At 47.8% G+C, this 22,956-nt stretch overlaps 5 protein-coding genes across 5 annotated transcripts; 4 read left to right on the top strand and 1 right to left on the bottom strand.

Annotated features, from left to right (window-relative positions):
• Positions 1–974: 974 nt before the first annotated feature.
• C922_05029 (hypothetical protein) lies at positions 975–3,793 on the bottom strand (the record flags this gene model as incomplete). Its single annotated transcript, XM_008820602.1, has 7 exons — positions 975–1,218; positions 1,375–1,456; positions 1,588–1,655; positions 1,791–2,669; positions 2,822–2,928; positions 3,090–3,473; positions 3,701–3,793. The coding sequence occupies 7 exons, from the start codon at positions 3,791–3,793 to the stop codon at positions 975–977; spliced, it is 1,857 nt and encodes a 618-aa protein (XP_008818824.1).
• Positions 3,794–5,771: 1,978 nt separating this feature from the next.
• Positions 5,772–7,293, top strand: C922_05028 (hypothetical protein; the record flags this gene model as incomplete). Its single annotated transcript, XM_008820601.1, has 2 exons — positions 5,772–6,678; positions 6,854–7,293. The coding sequence occupies 2 exons, from the start codon at positions 5,772–5,774 to the stop codon at positions 7,291–7,293; spliced, it is 1,347 nt and encodes a 448-aa protein (XP_008818823.1).
• Positions 7,294–8,288: 995 nt separating this feature from the next.
• Positions 8,289–10,157, top strand: C922_05027 (hypothetical protein; the record flags this gene model as incomplete). Its single annotated transcript, XM_008820600.1, has 1 exon — positions 8,289–10,157. One exon carries the CDS (start codon positions 8,289–8,291, stop codon positions 10,155–10,157), a length of 1,869 nt encoding a protein of 622 aa, XP_008818822.1.
• Positions 10,158–12,173: 2,016 nt separating this feature from the next.
• C922_05026 (hypothetical protein) lies at positions 12,174–19,131 on the top strand (the record flags this gene model as incomplete). The annotated part of the gene is made up of 5 exons (XM_008820599.1): positions 12,174–16,906; positions 17,730–17,831; positions 18,001–18,233; positions 18,413–18,910; positions 19,037–19,131. The coding sequence occupies 5 exons, from the start codon at positions 12,174–12,176 to the stop codon at positions 19,129–19,131; spliced, it is 5,661 nt and encodes a 1,886-aa protein (XP_008818821.1).
• Positions 19,132–21,553: 2,422 nt separating this feature from the next.
• On the top strand, positions 21,554–22,749 carry C922_05025 (ADP-ribosylation factor 1; the record flags this gene model as incomplete). Its single annotated transcript, XM_008820598.1, has 5 exons — positions 21,554–21,701; positions 21,871–21,941; positions 22,084–22,171; positions 22,332–22,482; positions 22,662–22,749. The coding sequence occupies 5 exons, from the start codon at positions 21,554–21,556 to the stop codon at positions 22,747–22,749; spliced, it is 546 nt and encodes a 181-aa protein (XP_008818820.1).
• Between the last annotated feature and the right edge of the window lie 207 nt (positions 22,750–22,956).

Here is a 22,956-nt window from a genome sequence, read left to right as displayed (position 1 = left end):
ATATGCGTCAGCTTGCGCGAACGAGTTCATCTCACATCTGCCCACCCCTCCCCAATTTGGTGTCTTTGTTCATTCCATGTGTCTTTTTTTTTTTTTGTTAATTAGAAATGGGGGTAAATCATTTTGCAAGGTGCCCTTCCTGCTCTTCCCAGTGAAAGTTACCCCTCGATCATGGAACCCCGTTCCGTTTAACATTACATGTTGACGCCGTTTAACATTTGAGACTTTTTTTCCCCCTTTTGTTTGAGTCGTATTAACAATTTTAGGTTATTTTCGGAGATGTCACTCCCTTTTCCGTGCCCTCTAGCGAAGAGAGTCTATCGGGTGTCCCCTTACACTCCTTCGCGGGAAAAACAAGTGGACAAAGTGGGAAGACGGCGGGGTTGTGGAGGGCCGTTTTGATTAGGACAGTTGGGCCATGTTCTCATGTGGATACTCCATTAATTAAGACGTCGTTGAGAAAAAAAAGGGCAGTAGAATTAACAAATTAATGTATACGACATAAATCTAATTTGAATTGAAAAGGTGTCCGAGTGGATTGCATCAAATGGAGGGGTGCCAGCGATGTATGCAGCGATATCTGCGGCGATACGTGCAGCAACATGGGCACCCTCGCTGCTTTGCCGACGTGGATGTGGTTGCTAATTAGTGGATCTTTACACTGCACATAGGCAGCAGAGGTGCACAAAAAAAAAAAAAACAATAAAACGCATGGAACGAATGGTCGCCGGAATCAGGGAGCACCTACGAAAACGTCAGGGTTGTGAATGCCCACGTCGACAATGGAAGCAGCGCGGTAAGGCGAAACGAAGAGAAGCAACGTGAAGTGGAATGTCCTTCTCCCCGTGTACGCTGCCCCTTTGGAAAGGGAAAACCCGAAAGAAATTCACTCCATCAGTTCGTCCATCAGTTCGTCCATCGATCACTCCACCGATCACTCCATCCATCGGTCAACTGATAACGCCTTTTTCCCATCAGTCCACCTTTATCGAGGAGTAGATTTTCCTCAGGAAGACGAAGGATGCCAGGAAGCCCGCCGTGCCCGTGTAAATGAAGCACGTGTAGGACATGATAAACGAGTAGGCGAAGTAAATAAAAGTTTCAGCAAAGCTGGAGATGCTTAGCTTGACGAAGAAGTAATACACTGAGTAGAGGAAGAAGAACAGTCCTGATGACCCCGGTGCCACAAAGGATTTCCACCACCAGTTGTAGTCCTCGCTGCGGGGTGAGTGTGTGTGTGCGTGAATGGGGAGGCAAACTGGCGTGATGATACGACCCGGCCACATAATCCGGTGGGTTACGACGCGGGATTGCGCCGCTTCACGATTTCGCGGCTTCACGCCTGCCCAGTTTCACGCCCGATGGGCCGCCTACCAGGAGAGGGTGTAGTATGTCAGGGCGATGGACAGCTGGGCGCTCAGCAGTCCGAGCAGGAAAATCACCAAGAAGAGGAACCCTGCGGGGGTAAGAAGAAAAAAAGAAGAAAACGAAGAAAAGACGGGTGATGTGTAAGGCATATTCGTGGAGGAATACCCTTGAAAGGTGCACTTGCGCGTGCGCTGGTCTACACTCCGCCGCCTGGCTTACCAAAGAGGTAGTACACGTTGCTTTTCCAGAGGGACGTGAAGAGGAAGAATAGCTCCGTGTACATGGTCCTAAAGGAGGGTCAGTGGAAAAGTGGCCATGTGGTGTAGTGATGTAGCGGTGTATCTGTGTAGCGCCGTATGGCTGTGTCAGTGTTCGGATAAATTTTCCGCGGATGTGCACTTCTGTTTCTGTACGGGGCTTACGCGAAGAGGATGAGGCCCACGAGGAAGCAAGACGCGAAGAAGGAATTGAGGAGGGGCTGCTTCGGAATGTGTCTTGGGATGTTATTCACCCGCACAGGGAGTTCTATCGGATTCTTCTTGTTCCCAATGTAAGATCCCAAACAGATTAGCGGCACAGATATGCCGAACCAAAGGACGCAAACGAAGGTTAATGAGGAAAAGGAGATAGCCGTGTTGGAGTGCTCATAATGAAGGACAAGATTGATCAGGAAGAAAAGGATAAACAAAATGACAGGATAAATGAGGGAGGTCCTAAAGATGGTAAGCTTCACATGTTTACTCTTGAATAGCTTATACAGACGAGATGATGCGTATCCAGAAATGCTACTGATGAAGGTCCAAATGAAGAACATGATTTGTATGTATCTATACCTCTGTCTGTACTTATACACACCGATGAGGAGAATCAGAGCACAAACGAGGATCATAAAGATGATCTGTATTCCCACGCCGACAAAAGCTGAGAGGAAGGTGGAGTTTATAGGCTTCCTAAAGACGTCTCCATGGACTAACTTCCATCCACGATCGTCAATATCGTCTGTCTCAAATATGTTTGTATTCAGTCGGTTATATTTATTGATGTCTTTATGTAGGGCCTTGATAAGGATCGAACTTATGAAGAACCAGAGGAGGATAAACAGGATAATACTATTCAGAATGGAAAACCAGTGAATCATACTTTGGTCGTTGAGATTCCTATAATAGTGTTCTGATCTGTTTTGAAAGGAGTTCTCACTTTGTACATACTTGATGTCATATTTGAATGTCACATACTTGCCTTTCTTCATCAGCATGGTGGCTTGGTTGGACTCGCACCGATCGTCTTGCTCGAAGTCGACACTACAGTGGGTGATGAGCGGTGATGCGCCGTGATGTGCGGTGATACGTGCATGATACGTGGTGATGCCCCCTTCTACGCGGTAAGGGAGAATCCGCAACATCCTCACGCAATCGTTTCACTTGGTCGTTCCTGCGCTGCTATCCCAGCCTACCTCTTGGGCTCCACCTCGAACCCCACGATGTAGTTCTTGTCCGATTGACCCCCGTTGTTGTTGTACAGGATGGTGATTTGGAAGTAGGTGTACAGCAGGTAGTTTTTCTGCGAGGAGGGAGGCGGCACGTTTGTAAAGAGGTAAAGAAGGGAAGAAGTAAGAAAGTAACGGGGGGATGCACCCCATCTTTACTGCTGCACACCACAGCGTAACATGCCTCCTCACAACTGAGCATGCCGCGTTACAGCGCGCCCGACTCGATACGCACATCCTGGATGTAGCCGACGGGGATGCCCGTGTAGTAAGAACCCTTCCGTCGAGGGTCCTGGCGAAAGATATCCAAATTGTCCACTGAATAAATCATATTATAATTGTACAGAATGAGGTGTTTGTATTTATCATAGGCCTTGTCGTCAATGTAGATTGTACAGTAGAAGGCACACTTCGTATCGTTGAGGAATGTCGTCTCCATGGACGCGCTGTGGAGGCTGTCCCCGGAGAGGATTTTAAACAGGTTTGGCGCCTCCTCGGCCGCTATGTTTGCGTTATCCGCGGAGCACAGTGGGAAGGTGAAATAATCCAGGCTTGTCACTGCTCGCCGGCTGGACAGGTTCTTCACGCTGATCGTCACCTTGTCGCCCCGTTTGTAGGTCTGCCGGGATGGAAGTGGGATAGAAGTGAGATGCTTAGTAAGGGCAAAATAGTGGACGGTAGGATGTGGCAAGGGGAAGTGCGATGGTGGTTGTGCTGCTCCTGGTGGGTTGCAGGGGTAGGGCACCACCCAAATAGATCATCTCATCACAGTGGAAGAGCACCACTCTGCCCCAGTGCTACAACTATGATTGTCCCCTCCGCCTCTCCACTCGACTGCTTCCCCACCGTTGGGTTCATCCCGGGTAGGTAGGACGCAACATCTTGGACGCATTGGAGGAATACCACCACCAGGGCGAAAAAAAAAGTCTTGTAAATCATTTTGCCCGTTTGGCGTTATGTGCATGTTATTCGTGCTGCCGGCCATGCCACACCCGCGTCGCGTGCTTAAAGGTGGAGGAAAAGAAAGGTGATCCTCCTTGGCGGTTCTTCAGAGCGGCACTCTCGTGTCACCCCCTCGTAGTTCCCACGTGGCCCGCTTCAGTGGGGGAGACGGCACGATGGGAAGAGAACAAGCACATAGCGCGATGCACAAGCCTGCCGTTGGCATAAAGAAAGTGAAGGATAAACTAAATGGAGATGAAAAAAAATAAGATGCTTCCAGACGGATTTTCGAAATGGATTTTCCAAACGGACATTCCAAGGGGAATTCTCAAAGGGACTTTCCAACCTTCGAAGAATTGTAGGGCCACAGGGCCTCATGCCCTGCAAGTCATCTCTGGAATTGCGACTAGGGGGGGTGCAGAGAGAACAAGATGGAAAAAAAAAGAGAAAAAAAAGGAAAAAAAAAACAAAATATTATATATCTATGTAATACATACACGCTATGCAGTGGAGCACATGGGGTGTTCTCACCTAACACGTTGCGAAGGACCGCTCAACTGGTGCTCTCTAAGCTGAGGGCATCTCTAGTTCGAGTTAAAAAACTCGGTAGCGTGAACCGAAGTAAGCTTTGCACGTGCACATATAAAAAAGTGGAACATGTGAGTACTAACCTTAGTGGTATGAATTATGAAGATTTCTGTAGCCCCTTCTGACGGAGGACGAACCCGGGCTGTACCCATTCAGCACTGTACTTGCGTGCGCATCAGGGTGGAACTTGCCCTTCGCCAAGCACACCTTTTCAGCGAGCGCGTGCAGGTGACGACTCGCTCTCCCGTTAGTGAAGTTGTTCGTCATTGTTGCCACTATACGACTTCGAGTCGGCCCCCCTCTGTTTAGATTAAAAAAAAAAAAAAAAGAAGAAAAGGAAAAGGAAATGAAAGAAAAAGAAGTGACCATAGGTGATGAGAAGTTACTCTACGTTGCGAAAAACTAGAAGTAGCCGCGCCAAGCGTAGTGACGCATGACGAAGCTGTGAGGAAGCAGAACGATGACGCACAGGTGGCGAAACCATCAGGAGAGTTCACCCGCATTTGTATAACTGCTGTGTAAGAGGACCTATAGCTTCATATTAAGTACATATTCCAGGAGGCGCAAGAAGTGGTATTTCTTTTCTCTTCTTTTTTTTTTTTTTTTCGTTTTTTTTTCTTTTCTTTTTTTTTATCTCTCTTTTTTTTTTTTTTCCTCCTCCCCTCCGTGCATACAAAGTAAAATGGTATGCGCCATTCTGTGCATACCTGTGTACATGCAGCTGTGTTGTCAGAGTAGCGACTTTGCGTTGGGGTTATAAAAGGGAGCATCAGGAGGGAGCGTAGGAGGGAGAGTAAGAGTCAAAGTGAGCGACCGACCAGGTGGCAGGGAAAAGACCGATTGGGTCACTACACACCCCAGTGGAGCGACGCTGATAGGCGTGCCTCGCCACACCGCACAAGGAAGGAACGGAATAAAACCAACAAGAAGCAGAACAAGAGGAAGAGAAGCCCATGCTTACACACACTGTGATGTACGTCTGCTTTGTTTCTCGACTGTCCTCTGTTACTTCGTCTTTTGGGGGGAGAGACGAAGCCCGGTGCCAAAACGGATAAACATGAAATAGGTGCCAAGTCAAAAGTTTGTGGCTTGTCGAAAGCGGTTTCAGAATTTTTCCCATTCCAATCGGTGATAAGGCGACTCGAGCCTCCTCCACGGGTCAGGAGGGGGTTGCTCTTCCCGTCTACACTGTATCACCTCTCAGGTTTGTTCATTCCAGCTTTAGTGTCCTCGTTATGATGAGAAGTGCCCGTAGGAGAGGTAGGTCCAATGGGTGGCAGTAACTGCTTCGTCCGCAGAATACCTCGTTGACTAAGTGCTGCGCCCGCTAATTACCTCTCCACTAACCCCCCTTCCAGTAACTCCCCCTCCACCCCCCTAGGGAACCATGAAAGCAGTCACGTTGCTCCTGAAGGCCGCCCTACTCGCAGTGGCCAGCAGCCTGAGGACGCCGGACGTGAGGAGCATGAGCCAAGAAATGATCCCGAGGGAGAATCAAAGGTATATCTTCATTGAAAGAAAAAGAAAAGGAAGACGAGTCTACACAAATATAAACTTCTACAACATTGATAAGAATGTAAAAAATGAGATCATAAAAAAGAAGGATTTTAACTATAACGAGACGATAGCAGATAAACTGAGGAAGTTGAAGAAGCTGAAAAATGTATTGAACCAGTACTCCTTACGGATTGACAAAGAGGAATTGGAGGAACTAAGACAGAGGACGAAAGATCTGGTGAAGACGAAGTTCGATTTCGCGAGAAGTTATTATGTAAATGTATATAACAAATTGAAGGAGGATTCTGGAGTAGTTTTGGATCAGTTAAAACATGGCTATAACGTCTGCTATGATTATCTTGGGAATAGCTCCTTGAGCAATGCTTTGCAGCATTTCCGTCAGAACTTACCTTTTCTGAGCAAGTCCAGTTGTGTGCCCAAGATGGTTAATTACAATTCAGTTAATTTGCTCTTCATCCTTTTTACCTTCATTTATTTTAAGAGCGATTTAATTTATAGCCTTTTTAAAAAGAAATATGCATTTATTGGAGAGTTCAGAAATGTGAAGACGGACCGACTTGTGAAGATGCACACGCTGTCCACTTTGGGTTTTTTTTTTTATAAGTTCTTCGTGTTGCGGTTGTTCTTTGTTTTAAATTCCTACAGCTTTCTTTCTCGAAAATTGTCCATTCTGAACAACCTGGTGCACGTCCTCTTTTTTTCCTTTTTGTCCGTCTACCCCTACTTCCTCGTGCAGGCCAACTGGGGCAGCTTCCACTTGCTCGACTCGCGCAGAAGTAGGTCACCGGCGGCCGCATCGATGCAGCCACACGGCTAGTGCACTTCACCGCCAATCCACTTCACCGCCAATCCACTTCACCGCCAATCCACTTCACCGCCAATCCACTTCACCGCCAATCCACATCACCGCTAATCCCATTCACTGCTACTTTCTGCACTTCCCTCACGCAGGCAGAATCCTCGGAGGCGTTGTGCTAGCGCAGCTGCTCCTCATCTACACGCGACTAATGTGCCAGAGCAACTGGACCTTCCTCAAGAAGTGGACAGACGAGCAGTTCTTTAACAGGCACGAAGTCATGAGGGCGCTCAAGGAGGACCAGAAGACTGACTTCTACGTCAACCTCCTCAACCAGTACAGCTTTCTCAAGAGGCTCTATCTGGGAAACAACAAGTTGTACGAGTTCCTGCTACACCTACACAAATACAAGTACCTCCTCGATGTCATTTCCCCCATCAATTCGTTGTTCTACATTTACATCGCGCACTCGGCCTACTACTACCTCAACAATTTGTCCTTCGCTGGCATTTACATTTCTTCCTTTTCGCTGGCGCTCTTCCTGCTGAACGTTTTATCGAACAAAATCGACATGTACTTCTTGACCCGCGCGTAGGATGCCCTCGGAACGGACACATACAGAAGGGCACATTTTTACACATTCGCACACTCACCCACGTGCGCGTTTATGGGGAAACACCCATTTTTCTAATTCGGGGAACCCCTGGGAGGTGCCAACGGAGACCCGCATGTGTCTGTTATTTCTTTTTTTTTCTTTTCTTTTTCCTTCACCCGGGTGGCCATGCCTCGTTTGTTGAACCTTTGGGCAGTTCACTTCACCGCCCCTTCTTTTTTTTTTTTTTTTGTTCTCCGCCTAAATGTTCCTTTTTTCTATCAATATTGGCGAACAAGGTGGCGAAAGAAAATAAAAGAAGAAAACCTCCCAATTTGCGATTACAAACCCGCGTTGGTCCCGCTCCCCAGCTGCTGCAAGGAGTGCCATGTATGTGTATAACATGCACATATCTGTATATACGTAACCCCCTTTTTTGCAAAGGTGTCAAGCGACGTTATGCCAGTTATGTGTGGAACATTCGAGGCGATGTTCACTCACCGATTGTGCAGTGGGTATCCCTTTTTAGAGAAAAAAAGAAAAAAAAAAGAACAATCGGTGGTATCTCCCATTTGATGCTTAACGTGCCTTGGCCGGTTATTACCCACTTTGTGAAGGGGAAGTGGCGAGGTGTATACCTCTGCGGGTGTCTTGTTCCTTTTTTTTTTTTTTTTTTTTTATTTATAACATTATTTGTCACAGAATTTACACCTTCCCTGTGCATATTATTTTTTTTTTTTTTACCTAATTAGCTTGATTTCTGCTGCCCCCTTTTACCTTGCCAGTTCATAATTTTTTTTTTCTCTCTCAAAATTGTCATTTTGTTTCTGTGTTACCTTGGCTGTTCATGCTTTTTTGGCCAACCGTTGAGGTGTTTTTTTTCCGCACTTTACGCATTTACCCCCTCATAACTGAATCTTCCCGTGCACTTCTTTCGCCTTGGGGAAAGTCGGGCAAAAGAGAGTGTGGTGTATGCCGTCCCGCGCGAAACGAGCCAAATGAGCCTAAACTTCAGCGACGATGATGAGATGTACACCCAGGATGGGACGAAAAATGGCGAGGGAGATGACTTAAATTCAGGAGCAGGAGACGACCCCATGGGGCTCGTGGGGGAAGACTACACGGTTGACGCGCCAGAGGACTACATGCGAGACGAAGCGGATGATCCCGCTGGGGAAGAGCGTAACGAACAGGAGGAAAAGAAGAAACGGAAAAAAAGCATTGCGTTTCAACTGAAAAACATTTTTAACGATGTAGCGTTGAATAAGATCACTAGCTACATTACGAAGAAGCGGAAGAGTGAGAAGAGAAACAGCTACACAGGCAAGTGGAACGACTCGAATGGAGGTAATAGCCAGGGCAGTAGGCGTGGGGAAGGCGGCAGTGATGATCATAGTATGGCCGATGCGATGGGGGATGAAATGGGCGATGAGGAAGACGAGCTGCAAAGGTACCTTCGGGAGGAAAAAAACAAAATGAAGCAAATACTCCCAGAAAATGACGAATTGTGGGACATATATATGTACTTAAATTTAAAAAAAAAAAAAAGAAAAATTGACTACAGCGAGAAGCACTACAGCGCAGCAATTCGGAAGATACTACAGTGTGTGACGAATGACTACAAAGCTGTTGTTATTGCAAAGTTGTTCGAAAATCAAGTGCTCAAAAAGTACTTAATTATCCCTGACCAGTCCGATTTTTTTAAAAACAGCAAAATTGAATATATCGGGAGGAATACCTCTGTCCCCATTATAAACAGGAAGAATTCACTTCTGGCAATAAAGAGAAAGCTAGTAGAATTGTACGTAAAGGGAACCTGTTGCAGTTACACGAAGGACGAGGAGTTGTGTCGCTTGTACGGGGAGGACAACGAGGATGCTGAGGATTTGTCTGACCATCAGGTAGAGTCAACTGGGAAGGAGTCCAATCGGGGGGAATCCAATCCGCGGAAGTCGAATAAACAGAGTAACCTCCACCAGGCGGAAAAAGACACCAACTTTGTAATCGAGAAGGAAAAAATAAATCTCGAGTTAACCAAGCTGACGGAGAAGTACACCCGAATGGTACATAAGATAAAACAGCATCGTAGGAAAAATTTAAAAACAAGCTTCAACCTTTTTATGCACTTAATAAATGAAGTCATGTCGAAGTTATACTTCCCCGTCAATAATGTTTTACTTATGGGGGACAACAATACGGACTTGACAGATATTTACAAAACGGTTCGGCGTAAATACAACATACATGATGTGCTCACAAAGGTGCAAAATCTAAGTCAGAAGAAGGAGGTCTATGAACATTACAGGGCGTACTTGATTTATAAGTATAAGACCACTTACTCTGTTTGTGACGAGGTCTTTAAGACGCACCAAATGGGAGACAACATCAACATGTTCAATTTTAAAAGTTTTTACAACACGGACTTTGGGGCGGATAAGTTTTCCGTCATCCGGACAGCAGAAGGGAACGAACAGGAGGAGGGAACAGACGGAGCCGAAAGGGCGGAACGTGCAGATGGCTCGGATGGAGGGGAAACTTCCCCCCGTGACGATGCGGCGCGCAAGGCCGAGCAGGGTGCGCCCGGGGACCTTCTCGCGGGTGACGTGTATGACATGTACGACGCGGAGGACTTCTTCCAGGTGAATGTGGGCCCTGATGCGGGAGCAGCGCAGGAAGCTGGAAACATGGCAAAAGGCGCCGCAGTAAACTCAGCTGCGGAGGAAAATTCCTCCAGTGTGCAAGCCGAGGCCCCAGATATCGCCGCCGTGAAGGCTGCCCCCGCCGAGGAGACGCCCCTGGAGCGGGCCAAGCGAATCGCCCGCGAGAAGAAGCAGAAGCTGATGGAAAGCAGAATTAAGATTATATGATCTCTGTCCTGTGGTGAGTGTGCCCATCCCTTGCAGTTTTGCGACCCCAACAACGGTTGCCGCTTCTACCACTGCACAGCCTTTTATGGCCTTCACTGTTTTTCTCCTTTTTTTTTATTCTACTTTTTTGCGTTACTTGTTTATTTATTTTATTCATTATTATTATTTATTTATTTTTCTTTCTTATTTTATTTATTCTTTCTTTCCTGGATCTCTCCACCCCCCCTCTCACGGAGAACAAACCACTTAACTGCACAGTTTGTTTTTGGTGTGTTCCCCTGTCCCAAACGACTTGACCTCCAAAAAATTCTGCTCCCTAAGTTAGAATTGCCTCGTGTGTGTGCCCGCATAGACATGCCCTCGATTGCATTGCAGCGGCTTTCACGTGGAAGAAAAGAGAAAAATTATACTCCCGCGTCGGGGTGCATAGTTACACATATAGGGACGACTCTCCCCCGCCTCTTTGGGATTAATTGCTTCCCAAGGGTGCCATTTTTACATGAGAAAAGGGTGGTCGGTGAAGTTATCATTTGAAAGGAAACCCCAGTGGGCACTTACCCCCCTTGGGGTGGGCAAGATGGTGGAACACAATTGGTGCTGGAAATTATCACAGAGTGTTCTTCCGTCTTCGAAATCCATCCTTATAGCGGAGGAGAGGACTCACCCTGTTGGGTTGTGCACAAAGAAAAATGGTTGTGGTCTATGTGCCTCTTTTTTTTTTTTTTTTTTTTAAACTTGCAGAAGCTGCTGTCCCATGTTGTGGTGTTGGCTGACTCGCCTACAGTTTGATTTTCAAAAGAGTGCACATTCTGATAGCAGAACGGCGGGAGGCCCAGTTGTTCGGTGCGCGGTTTTAATTCATAACAGAATAAATTGGCATCCCACAAGGACAAGCTAATCATAATCATGTGCATAGATGGAGGCACGTGCTGTATGTCCAATTGTTTCTTTTCTGCAGGCGCTTTTCTTCAAGAAGTATTCTGGCTTGGCGCGACTTCACTAGTCGAGGTGCGAGGGGACTACACCCTGGCAAGCGAAGAAAGAAAATCCACGGGGTTCGCTTAGCAGGAATTTACCCATTAGGAGAAAGGATGCGCGCGCCGAATAGTCCCGTAAAACAAGCGGAGCATTACAACGTGTATGCACCCACGAGCATTTGCAGGATGCATGCAGGGGCGCATGAGCTTACGCTCTCTGTTTTTTGAAGAGAAGGTATTTCCCCTCTTTCCCTTCTCTGCCACGCCAACCGGCCCGCTGGAGGCGATAGAACGGCAGGTCAGTAGTAGAGAGCCGTCCCGGTGAGAGAGAAAAAAAAAGGAAGTATTTTAAAGGGGGAAGCGGGCTCATCGTTCGTCCATCCGAGGAAACGAGTCTGTAAAGCAGAGAGTGCACACAGGAGGGAGAGGTCGCGTTGGCAAAATGCTTACTCCTTATGATTAAGCAAAAGGCTTCTGCTTCTGCTTTGTACCGCGAAGGTATGCGCGTCGTGCACTTGAGAACACGACAGCGGCGGATGGTAAACTTTCCCACGACGATTTTCGTTAATTGAGAGAGGCGCCCTACTCGCGCGGAGGGAGCTGCATTGCATGCCTTGTACATGGTGTGGCCGAAATTGGCTACTTGGGGACATACTGCCTAGAGCAGACGGGGAGACGTTGCCCTTTTTATTTTTTTACTCCACTTTTTTACTTCATTTTTGTACTCTATTTTTTTGTTTTATTTTTTTCTTTTTACGCTGTTAAGATACAAATAAGAAGATAGGGGGAGGGAAGGACATACAGGAACAGCATACGGCGAAGTGGCTGCGGGATGGTTGCTTCTTCCGCGTGGGCAAAGATTTCCCTGCTCCAGGAGTGCACCCTTATTTCTGCCTGACTTGTTCACATATTTTCTTTTCCTCCTTTGCATCAGTTTTACCTCTGAAGAGGAGCTACCAGGAAGGGGGCGCGAAACCGCACGAGGGAGTGAGCACACCGCTGCTATCGCCGTTATCACCGCTATCCCCGCTATAACACGATGGAAGCTGCGGGGAGCATCCTGGAGAAGAGCAAACAGCTGAGCGAAATTTTGATTAAGTCCTTCAAGAATGAAGTAGGGAGCGTGACTTACCTAAACGAGTGCAGAAATAAAGACTGCTCGGAATTTTACAGCGCCTTCTATCTGGTATATTCAGACCTGATTGAGAAGGACAAGACGTTAAGCCTCTTCAAAGACCATCTGGTGTTCCTCTCCTTCTGTTACATGAACAGGTTGTTGGCAAACCACTACCATGTGTACCCACAGGAGAGTAAAGTTAGCATCAGAAACAGCTTTATTAATATTCTCTTTTCTCTGCCCCTAAACTTTAATCATGAGCTGGATGGGAACACACTACACATGAAGGAGAAGTCAGTAGAAGCGGTGAAGAAGAGATTCTCTTATGTTTTTCTGAACCCGAGTAACTTACTCATGGGCGACTACTTCAGTGAGAGGGACAATTACTTGATCCGATTTTATATTCATTCCACGAAGAATAAGTTTGCCCAGATTTTTAGCATCCTCTGTCTGCACAATGAGTACTTTTACTTTAGGTATCTGTACAACTTTTTTGTCTTCTTCGTGAGGGAGTTTCTGACTCGAAGGCTGTCTTCGCCCGGGGGGGGGAGCAGTGGAAGCGGCGGTGGGATCATCGGTGGCCGCGATGGCACCGATGGTGGATACTTCTCCACCGTGGTGCACATCTGCCTGAACTTCATGAGGGAGGTATTCTACACCATCAGCAACGAGAGAAGCAGCAATGTGCAGAACAAGCAGCAGATAAACGTTCTCAGGGGACTGATAATAAACGAGGCGAACGAGTTGTTTGAGTTTCTTTCCATTTGCTTTTATGACAGCCTGAGCTGTAGGAAGAGCGGACAATTCCAATTGCTCATCGAATGTGTGAAGGAGCTGTCCTTCTTCTTCCCCGCGCATTTGTTCTTTAACCAACGGGGGGGCAGCAACTCCCCGCTGAAGTTTCTGTTGAACTTGCTGTTTCTGCGGTTCGCGGGGGGGGGAAGCGGAGTGGGGAATGCTGTGGCAGGCCGCACTGAAGCACCGGACGATGACCATCCCCTGCCTCTGAACGACTTCACTGTGTTGTACAATAGCTACCTCTCCGTGAGAGAACTCAGCTGTGTGCCTCCCAGCGTGCACTCCTTCCTGGCAAAACTGGACCTGGAAGAACATCTCCTCCTCATCTTTCTCAACATTATTGAGTATATCTCGAAGATAAATAGTAAGACCTTTATCCAGTTAGATGAAAGCCAATTGATGCAATTTCTTGAAAGCTACTTTAACATAAACCTTAACATATTCGATGTAACGAGCTACTCCTATCAGAATGTCTACATACGAATGATCCTGAAACTGTCCTCTATTCCCATTTCAAATTATCTCCACGAGAAGGAGAACAAGCAAAAATGCCTGCACATGTACATAATTAATGTCTTCAAAAATGTATATCACCCGGATGTGAACATTCTAGCCAACGTACTGACTATTTGCAAGAATGTATTCGATCACAATAGAGAGCTCATCTACATTAAGAACAGAGAAAGTGAATTAGCTAGCCAACCATATAACATACGAAAGGTTGACAGAGAAAGTATGTTGGATCAAAGCAATGAGAAGATGTTCCATCATGGCACACAGTTTGTTCTAAATAAGGAAGACCTGAAGAAACTCTTCCTCTTCATGTTCGTCCGTTTTATGAAGATACCTTTGTACTCACCTCAGAACGGGTTGAACAAGAAGATGATGATAAATTTTTTTAGCAACTTTATTAATGAATACAATGAGGAGTGGTTTGAGACGTACTTCCGATACATGAGAGAGGACACTATGGGGGGAGATGAAACGGAGGAGGCTAACGTCACTACTTCGAAAGAAGGTGGACGAAGTGATAAGACGAAGAATCAGCTGAAGCAAAAGATTCTGGCCCTGTTTCGCGTCCTGGTGGGACTGAACCACGAGGTCTTCTCCATCATGGTGGAGGTGTTTTGTGATTTTTTCCGATTTTTCAAAAACATTACCGCGGAGAATTTGTGCAGTGAATCGATGAAAGTGAAGGACTACTTCGTGTATGTGCTGCTCCGTGTGTACTGTGATTTGCTGGTTTTTTTTCTTAACACACTGAGGGAGTGCAAAGCGGTGGTAACTGGTGGAGATATGGAGGTGAACGAGGAGGTCATCTCATTTCAGCTCCTCCCCCCTGGAGAGAAGGAGGCCTACTTCCAACGAATTATACACTTGAGGGATTCCCTCTCGAACAACATCATCAGGGGAAGTGGCTCAGAAGCGAGAGAGATGAAGAGGAAAATGCAGCAGGTGGTGAGTTCGAAGGGAGTAGACACGAACTGGGAGGGCTCCAATTCGGGAGAAGACATCATAGAGGAGTTAAAAAAGCGAAAGGAGAAAGTGGACCTGCAGATACATATAATAAATTGCATTCAGAAGTATGGGGGGTCTCCATACTACGAAATTAGCCCAGACTGCATTAACAATTTGTTGAGTTGCTATAAGGAGATTCTGAATGGAGACTTCACTGACATGTGCAAAGTGTCGCCCAGCTTCCTCCTCTTCGAGGTGAAGAGGCTGCAATTCCTCTCCGAGAGCACCTACCTGCTGCACTATAATAAGCAGATCGCCTTATACATGATGGAGAATCTGCTGCGGAATATCGTTCAAGAAGAAGGCACACAAGTGACCACCTCCACAGGGGACGTAGCCGGGCCGGCCGACCCCAACACCTCCGTGGAGCTAAAGAAAAACTACTTTGCCATCTTCACCTCAATCATCTCGAATTTGAAGCAACTAGTGACGAACGATATGTTGGAGAAGATGCTGAATACGTTTTTCGAGTTTAAGAAAAACAGCAGTGCATTCAAGTGTAACAAAGAGCTTTGCGTCTTCCTACTGACCCTCATATCTGTCTTAAAAGTGGACGATTTGAGTGGCAAGGAGATAACTTCCTACTTGAGGATGGTCATGGAGGAACTATTCGTGTTCCTCGGCGATGTTACTAAAACTGGGCAATCTTTTGAGAGCCTTTACGAGTTTCTCTTCGGGGACGAGAGGAAGCTCCAGATCGGCCATACGCTTTTCGAAGTGCTGAAGGTTGCGCAGACGTACTTTTGCGTGTTTTCGCTCCCCAAGGTGGAGTCGCGTCTTCGACGAGTTAGCGGCGTTGGTGGGGATGGCGGCGTTGACCGAGTTAGCGACGTGGATGGGAATGCCAGGGCCATCCAAGAGAACGTTCGACTTCTTTCGAATAATCCCTTCCTGCAGATCAGCATGGAGCTATTCACGAGGGTGATGTTTGTGTACCCTGGGCTGAACGAGATGCTGAGGAGCTGCCCGTCATTCGAGAAACACCCCATGCTTTGCGCGGAGGTGAGTTACTTCCACCTGAGCGTGAGGGAGCGCGAGATGGCAAGTTTGTGCCAGCAGAGGGGGAGAAGCAGGGTTAGTGACATTGGCCTGGTTCGAGGCATGAGCAGCAGTAGGGGGGCACCCCACACAAAAGAAAGCTGCAAGAAGTTCAGCCTGACGATGAAGTCGCTGCACGAAAACGTGTGCACCGTTGTGAAGCGGTTCATCATCGAGGGGTATCTCTTTCTCTATAATGACACCGGGAAGCTGTTCCTGGAAGTGCTCTCCCCCGCATTTGAATACGGCCCCTACCACTTCATGGCCCAGAACGTGCAGCAGGTGTACCTATGTCTCAGCGAGAAGCTAAAGCAGCAAATTGGAGAGCGAGGCCTAAAAGAGTTAGCGGCGAATTGGTGCGAACAGATCTTTGCACAATTTGTATCGAAGCAGTGCAACTATCTGAAGGCTAACCTGGAACACATCCAGATGGTTAATGAGCAGCTCAACGGACAAGTGGAGATACGAGAAGAGGAATACGTCATGTATGGAGACCTATTGTATCATACCAAACAGTACATCTTTACTTTTTTAAAAACATGCAGAAATGTCTATACCGTTCCAAACGAATTTAAGAATAATCGAGACGATATATCCTTCTTCTGTCGTTTTTATCGGGACGACAAGAATGAGACATTAAACACGTTACTTCTAACGTTAGAGTTACTTCTTCACAGTTACGACTGTAACATTGTCAAGCGGTCCTTAAATTTCTTTGTCGATATATCCGAATCGATTATGTTGCTCCCTTTTGAGTCTTCTCACTTTTTGATTTACCTCGGGATGTTGAAAATTGTTCTGCGATCCTTCCTCCTGTTCAAGCCGCCAATATTGACTCTCCAGCAGAAGGGGAAGAATGATGGAGGGCAGGTCCTTAATAATGCCAATTTGTTGAAGCGGTACGAAGAGCATACTGCTGGGGGGCGAGGAGGGGATGCTTCCCATTGGGGGGACCTTTATAATGACTCCGTCGAAGTGTACACTGGAGACATGAACCTCTTTGTGAAGAATGACTCGCAAGAATTAACTTCTTACCTACATGTGATGCCGTCTACGTTTATTAAAATCTGCAAGAGTTACTTCTCCCTGCAAGCGAAGGTGTATAGACTGAAGGAGAGTGGTGGCACTTCCTTAGAGGAGTTGCTCCAGCTGGACAGTGTGAAGCACTTTCTTTTCCTCTTCAATGACGTGGAGGGCTCGTCCTCGTTCGACTTCCGCACCATCGTCGCGGATTTGTTCCAACAGAACGGTTGTGACTACTTGAGGGACGCGCTCGTGCAGTGCCGCCTCGGAACCCAGCGGTGACGGGTGAGCGGTTAGCGATTAGCGGTGTGTCATGAGCAGTTAGTGGTGAGCCGACTCTACGAAACCCTAGTCAACATTACCGGGCCACTCGCCGCTCCTTCATAGCAGCTCTCCATTCCGTTCCGCTACTCGCCGCCGCTCGCATGCCCACATTTTTGCAGCGCCTCATTTGCCAATTCGCGACGGCGTTGCTAAGCAGCCTCCGCCATCATGTGTACACGTGCCCTTCACTCCGCCCCACGCGGGCATATTGGCACGAATAAACATGTATCGCTTTTTAATTAACAAAAGAAGTTAACACCAAAATTGCAGAGGTTTGGAAAATGTGGCATAAGAAAAAAAAAGAAAGGAAAGAAAAATTCCGTTCCTTTGGGCAAGTTCCACGTGGTATGCCCTACACCAGAGTGGAGTAAATTTTTTTTTTTTCTTCTGTTTTTTTTCTCTTTTTTTTTGTTCTTGTTCTTCTGCCCATTCTGGCGTTGGCGAAAAGGTGTGCACCCTGTTAGCCCTGTACGTAAGAATAGGAGGCCCCCACGCATCGTAATTACAACGATGCTTGTCACTGCTCGCGGCGAACAAAGCAAACTTCTCCTCTCGGCTGAATTACCATGTGTGCAAAGACCTCTGTGCCCACCCCCCGTTTGAACGAATGTTACGGAGCCACAAATGTGAAGCCTCGAAGATGCCCTCGCCGCGGCGAGCTGTACGTCAGCTCCTGTGGTTGCTCTTACCTTTTGTGTTGACAGTGAAGGCGCCCTGCGTTCGCAGCTTCACGTTACAGAGGGGTTTCCAATTTTCAGTTCACCCCTGGGGAGGTAGGAAAAACGTCCCAGACCCTAGGGTTGCCAGGGCCTTCCAGAGACGGATCAGCGCTTTGAATTCCACGGAGGAACTCGATGATTATAAATACTTCACGGATGAGTAAGTCCCTGCGGGCGAAGTGGTTCTGTTGTGGCGCGGAGGAAGGAGAGGCCGCCATGACGAAGGCGCCATAGCGACGCTCTGTCTCCACGTAGTAGCTTTCTCTCCATTTCGTAGCTTCATCACCGCTTTGGCACTGCTTCGCCTCTTTACCATTGCTTCCCCGCAGCTACATCCCGCCGCTGCCCCCCGTGGAGACGTGGGAGGAGCTCCTGATGAAGGAGGAGATTAGAAACAAGGAGGAAGACGAGCATCGAAGCGCGGACGACTACACGCTCACGCACGAGAGCAGGCAAAAGGTGCTAGAAATCATGCGACAAACGCGGCTGATCAACCACTGCAACTATGAGGCCCAGAAGAACAAACAGAAGAACGTTCTGTACTTCGTGACGCCCAAGCTGGGTTAGCCCATTTAGCGAACAGGGCCTACTTGGTCTACGGGGCGAGGTTTGCCAGATCCTCTGCGGCTCTGGTCGTGCACACTGGGGCTGGCACCATCAGCAGGAACACATCACTTCGATCGTGTGACAGCATCGGTTGCTTACCACAGATTGTTCATCGCCGCTTCCTCACCACCGCAGGCCCCTACTGCAAACTGATGGAGGGAGACAAGGACAAAATGGAGAGTCTAACTAACAAGGTAAAGGAGAAGTTTGAAAACAAAGTGCAGATAGTGAATCTCAAGTTGGACGTCAAGATGCCTTTGTTTGAAATCTTCCTACAAGCCAATATACATACCCAGATAAAGATTTTCCACGCCAGGGGGAGGACATTACAGTACAGATTGCCACCCCCTTTTTGGACTAAGTGTAAAATACTAAAGGAGAACAAAATGCTGCAGGAGAAGTACGGAGGAGAGTGTGCCCCAGGTTTGTTTCCCCGTTACGATGAGGACATGATGATGGAAATTATGACCGAATGTGTTTTTAACGACAAATACAACTTCTATGTGTACGATGTGAACCTGGAATGGGAGAACCTCTGTGCACTTACTCCGGAGAACAAAGAGCTTCGGAAGATGGTTCACCAGAATGTGCACGTTCCTACTCGCCTGGCGGTTATCAAGGCGTTTGAGGAGGGTAAGGCTGCATCTGCGCGTTACACATCGATGCCACTCGCCAGTAGCCCATTTGCCAATCGCTAAATGGGCCACTTATGTACTCATCCACTGACCCAATAACACCGTTTCCCCCTGACATCCTTAGGCATCGCCGACTTCAGAGATGTCATCCACGAGGAACACCTCATTATGCTCCGTGAGCAGCGGAAGATGAAGGAGAATCGCCGTTACAATTTTTAGCTGCCGCACGAATCAGGGTTGACTTGCCACGTCGTCCACGGATGGATGCCTCAAGTGGACTAACTGCCTTCTGCAGCACCGCCCCTTGTTGCATGCCCTTTGCTGCACTGCGTCTCGCTTCTTTTTTTTTCATGTCAAATGCGAACTCTTTGCGGTAGTCGCCGCAACACATCTTTCGTTTCTTCCAAGGGGGGTTGGGCGATCGGCGAAGGCAACTCCCTCCCGTCACCCTCCTCTGTGCCATTCGCATAAACCTTTCGAGCAATCCACGGATCCGCATATACACATATAAATACACACACACCTCTGCGCTAGGGACACTTATGCCGACTCATGCCCCACTACAAAAAGGTACGTCCAGCAGATTATCTCAGCACTGATGGGCTCCTTCCAGGGGGTTCCCCCTACTGTGACGAGAACTGCATCCGCTTCTGTACCTTTTAACTGTGCAGTCATAAGTGGAACAGATCGTACCACTCCTTCCTATTGTATATTTCTTGCTTGCACATGTTCAGGCATATTTGCACCATCCCTGGGGAGAGTTCCTTTCTGTGACTGAAGGGGAAGTGGGTGTCTTACGCGGATACACATGTGTGTTGCGTAGGTGCAACTGTGTACACACGCCTGCGGTGTTACAATGGGGCGCGGGGATTGAACCTCCTGGTTTGTTTGCCCCTCTCTCCACCCATCACTTCGGATGGTATGCCAACGCACATGCCTCTTTGCACACTATTGCAACGCATGTGATGATCGAAGAAGTAGCGGAAAATAAAAAAAAAAAAGAAAAATTCTCTTTATACCTGTATCCCCCTCATATGAACAACAGGCCCAAACGTGTGCCCTTCTTAATCAGCCTGAACAGTGACGTTAACACAAGAAAGGTAACACAGGGGTGGAAAAAAAAGAAAAGAAAAGTTATGTCCCCCCCAATGCGTACACAAGTGAGTAGGCAACAAATACAGAGGGGCGAAAATCGGAAGCCTGTTACTTCACTTGTGCGACGCGTTTAGTTTACGTAACGGCGATCTTCCTTTCAATTTCGTCTTTCCCCCCCAAGCGGCCATACGACACAGGCCTGATCATTCCGTTGGTCATTCGGTTTGTCATCCGTTAAGCCATTTTGTTGTCATCCTCGCCCTTCTTATACTTATTTTTTTGCTTCTTTTCCTGTGCCCATTTTCTGTGGCCTGTTTTTTCTTTTTTTTTTCATCGCCCTCCCCCGGCACACGCAGCACACCCTGGTACGGGTATGTTCGCAGGAAAAAAACTCGGCGAAGTTTCGTTGCTAGGAGGGAAAGAAAAAATTACGAAAATAAATCCTCTGCTTCTTCTTCCACCCCTGGCCCATTGCGTCGCCGTATCGTGACCAGTGCCATTCGTGCTATTCACCAGTCGCCGCTCACCATTGTCGTCATCAACACCTTATTGCCATCCCGTGGGTAAACACAGGTAATCGCAGGAGAGGGCGAACAGCACTTCTTCCCGCCGCAAGCATCCTCACATGAGTTACAAAAGCGTTGCGCACGTATAAAGTGTTATGCATACGTCATGTGCTGTGTGCCATGCGTTAGGCGCCACGCGCGGGTGGATGCGGAGCGAGGGGACTCCAGCGCTAAACGGCACTCCTGCGGACACGCAATTAACTGCTCGGGTGAGCGGCGCGCCCGAGTAAGAGTGACCGACTCGCTTGAGTGAGTGACACAGCGTAGTGTTTTATGGGCATATATATATACACGGCACACTCTATTGGCACTTTGTCCCTCTTTTTTTTTTTTTTTCTTTTTGTTCAGCCAAACGCATTGGAAGAATTGCCTCCCGCAGACGTTTCCAATTTACTCTCTTGTGCCATCCGTATGCATCCTGTTATGCACGTGAGTAAACTCCTCATCCATGCGTATCCTTGAGCGGAGGAACGAAACGAACGAACGATCAACAGGACTATTAACTGACTATCGCCGGAGGGGACCAACGAGCGATTGACTGGATTGATTCACTCCATTGTTACCCCTTGTGCATTCAGCCCGTGTAGTTCTGTATTCTTTCCTTTTTTTTTTGTTTTTTTTTTTTTTTCTTTACACCTCGCGTGACGTTCACAGATTATATGAGTAAATTAGCCGAACGGTTAGTGAAGCCCTCCTCTTTGAAGGTAGTAGCTCATAATCATCACTGGATAGAGAAGCGCTTGTGCCATTAACCAGGTAAGGGCTCGAAGCTATATCCGGACTTGCGCGTCGATCATGCGTAACATCTCTTTGAGTTGTATGTGCAAGGGGTAGGAGGTATTGTCCCAATCGCTTCGTACTATCTGCTTAATCTTCCCACGTGGACCAATGGACCATGTGTTATTGCTGCCGAGGAGGGAGCGAAACGTAGCTGCTGCATCTCCATTCAGTTTCTTCCACTCTTCCCTTTTGCAGACAATATGGGGCTGTTCGTTAGCAGATTATTTAATCGCCTCTTTCAGAAAAAGGACGTTCGAATTTTGATGGTGGGGTTGGACGCAGCGGGGAAGACCACCATTTTGTACAAAGTCAAGTTGGGCGAGGTCGTCACCACCATTCCGACGATAGGTAGGGTGGCACTGCCCAGTGGGTAGAGGCGGCAACGACCAGGGCGGCAAGCTGGGCCACTAACTTGGCTCTCATCTCCGTGCATTGCTCCGTTCTGTGGCTACTTGTACCCTCTTCCATTTACTCCATTCGATTATCACATCGGTTTATCCACCTCCCCCTCTCCCAGGTTTCAACGTCGAAACAGTGGAATTTCGGAACATCTCCTTCACGGTGTGGGACGTCGGAGGACAGGATAAGGTACATTTGGAGGGAAATGAGACTGGGGTCGTATGCTCCCCCTTGTTCGGTTTGTCGCCAAGCCACAACTGTGTGTGCATGGACGAAGTTAAAATCGTCTGTCTTCATATCCATGGTGACTGTCTTTTTTTCCCCTGTGCAGATAAGACCCTTGTGGAGACACTACTATTCCAATACAGATGGGTTAATCTTCGTCGTGGACAGCAATGATCGGGAGAGAATTGACGACGGTAAGTTTGGGAGAACGATGCCATGGGGAGCGGCGGAGAAGGCACACCAAATCGCGTGCAGATGTGTGTCTCGCCGAGCTGGGCCCAATCCATTCACCCCTTTTGTGTGGAGTTCTTTCATCCCCTCCTTCTCCCCTCCTTTCACTTCCCACCCCCGCAGCGAGGGAAGAACTACACAGGATGATAAACGAGGAAGAGCTAAAGGACGCCATAATCCTGGTGTTTGCGAACAAGCAGGATCTTCCTAATGCCATGTCTGCAGCCGAAGTGACGGAGAAGCTGCACCTCAACACGATCAGGGAGAGAAACTGGTGCGTGAGAAAGTTGACTCGTCCTATGTGTAATGGTTCCAGGAGGCGCCCTTGCAACCACGCGTGAAGCCGGCCGAGACGCCACCCAAACGGACCCTACAGCAGACCAATGCATTCCTTAGAAATGTATTGCTTACCGACGCATTGCTAACCTGCGTACCCTTTTCCCCCCCTTGCAGGTTCATTCAATCCACATGCGCAACGAGAGGCGACGGACTCTACGAGGGATTCGATTGGCTCACCACTCATTTAAATAATTCGAAGTGAAGAACCGTTGGAGTGCTCCAGCTTTGTAGTTTTTTTTTTTTTTTTTTTTTTTTTAAATGACCAAGGGGGAGAGACTCTTCTGTTTTTGCGTCTTCAATTTGCATCCTCTGCCCATGCATATGACTCTATGCGCGTGCGAGAGGTGCATGTGGCCCCTTCTGGAATGTCGACACGGAGGATGTCCGGAAGGAACATTTCGTGGGTGAC

The sequence above is a fragment of the Plasmodium inui genome (assembly GCF_000524495.1).
Source record: "Plasmodium inui San Antonio 1 unplaced genomic scaffold supercont1.34, whole genome shotgun sequence".
NCBI lineage: Eukaryota > Apicomplexa > Aconoidasida > Haemosporida > Plasmodiidae > Plasmodium > Plasmodium inui.
The sequence above is the reverse complement of the archived record's forward strand: the minus strand, read 5'-3'. Positions and strand labels throughout refer to the sequence as shown.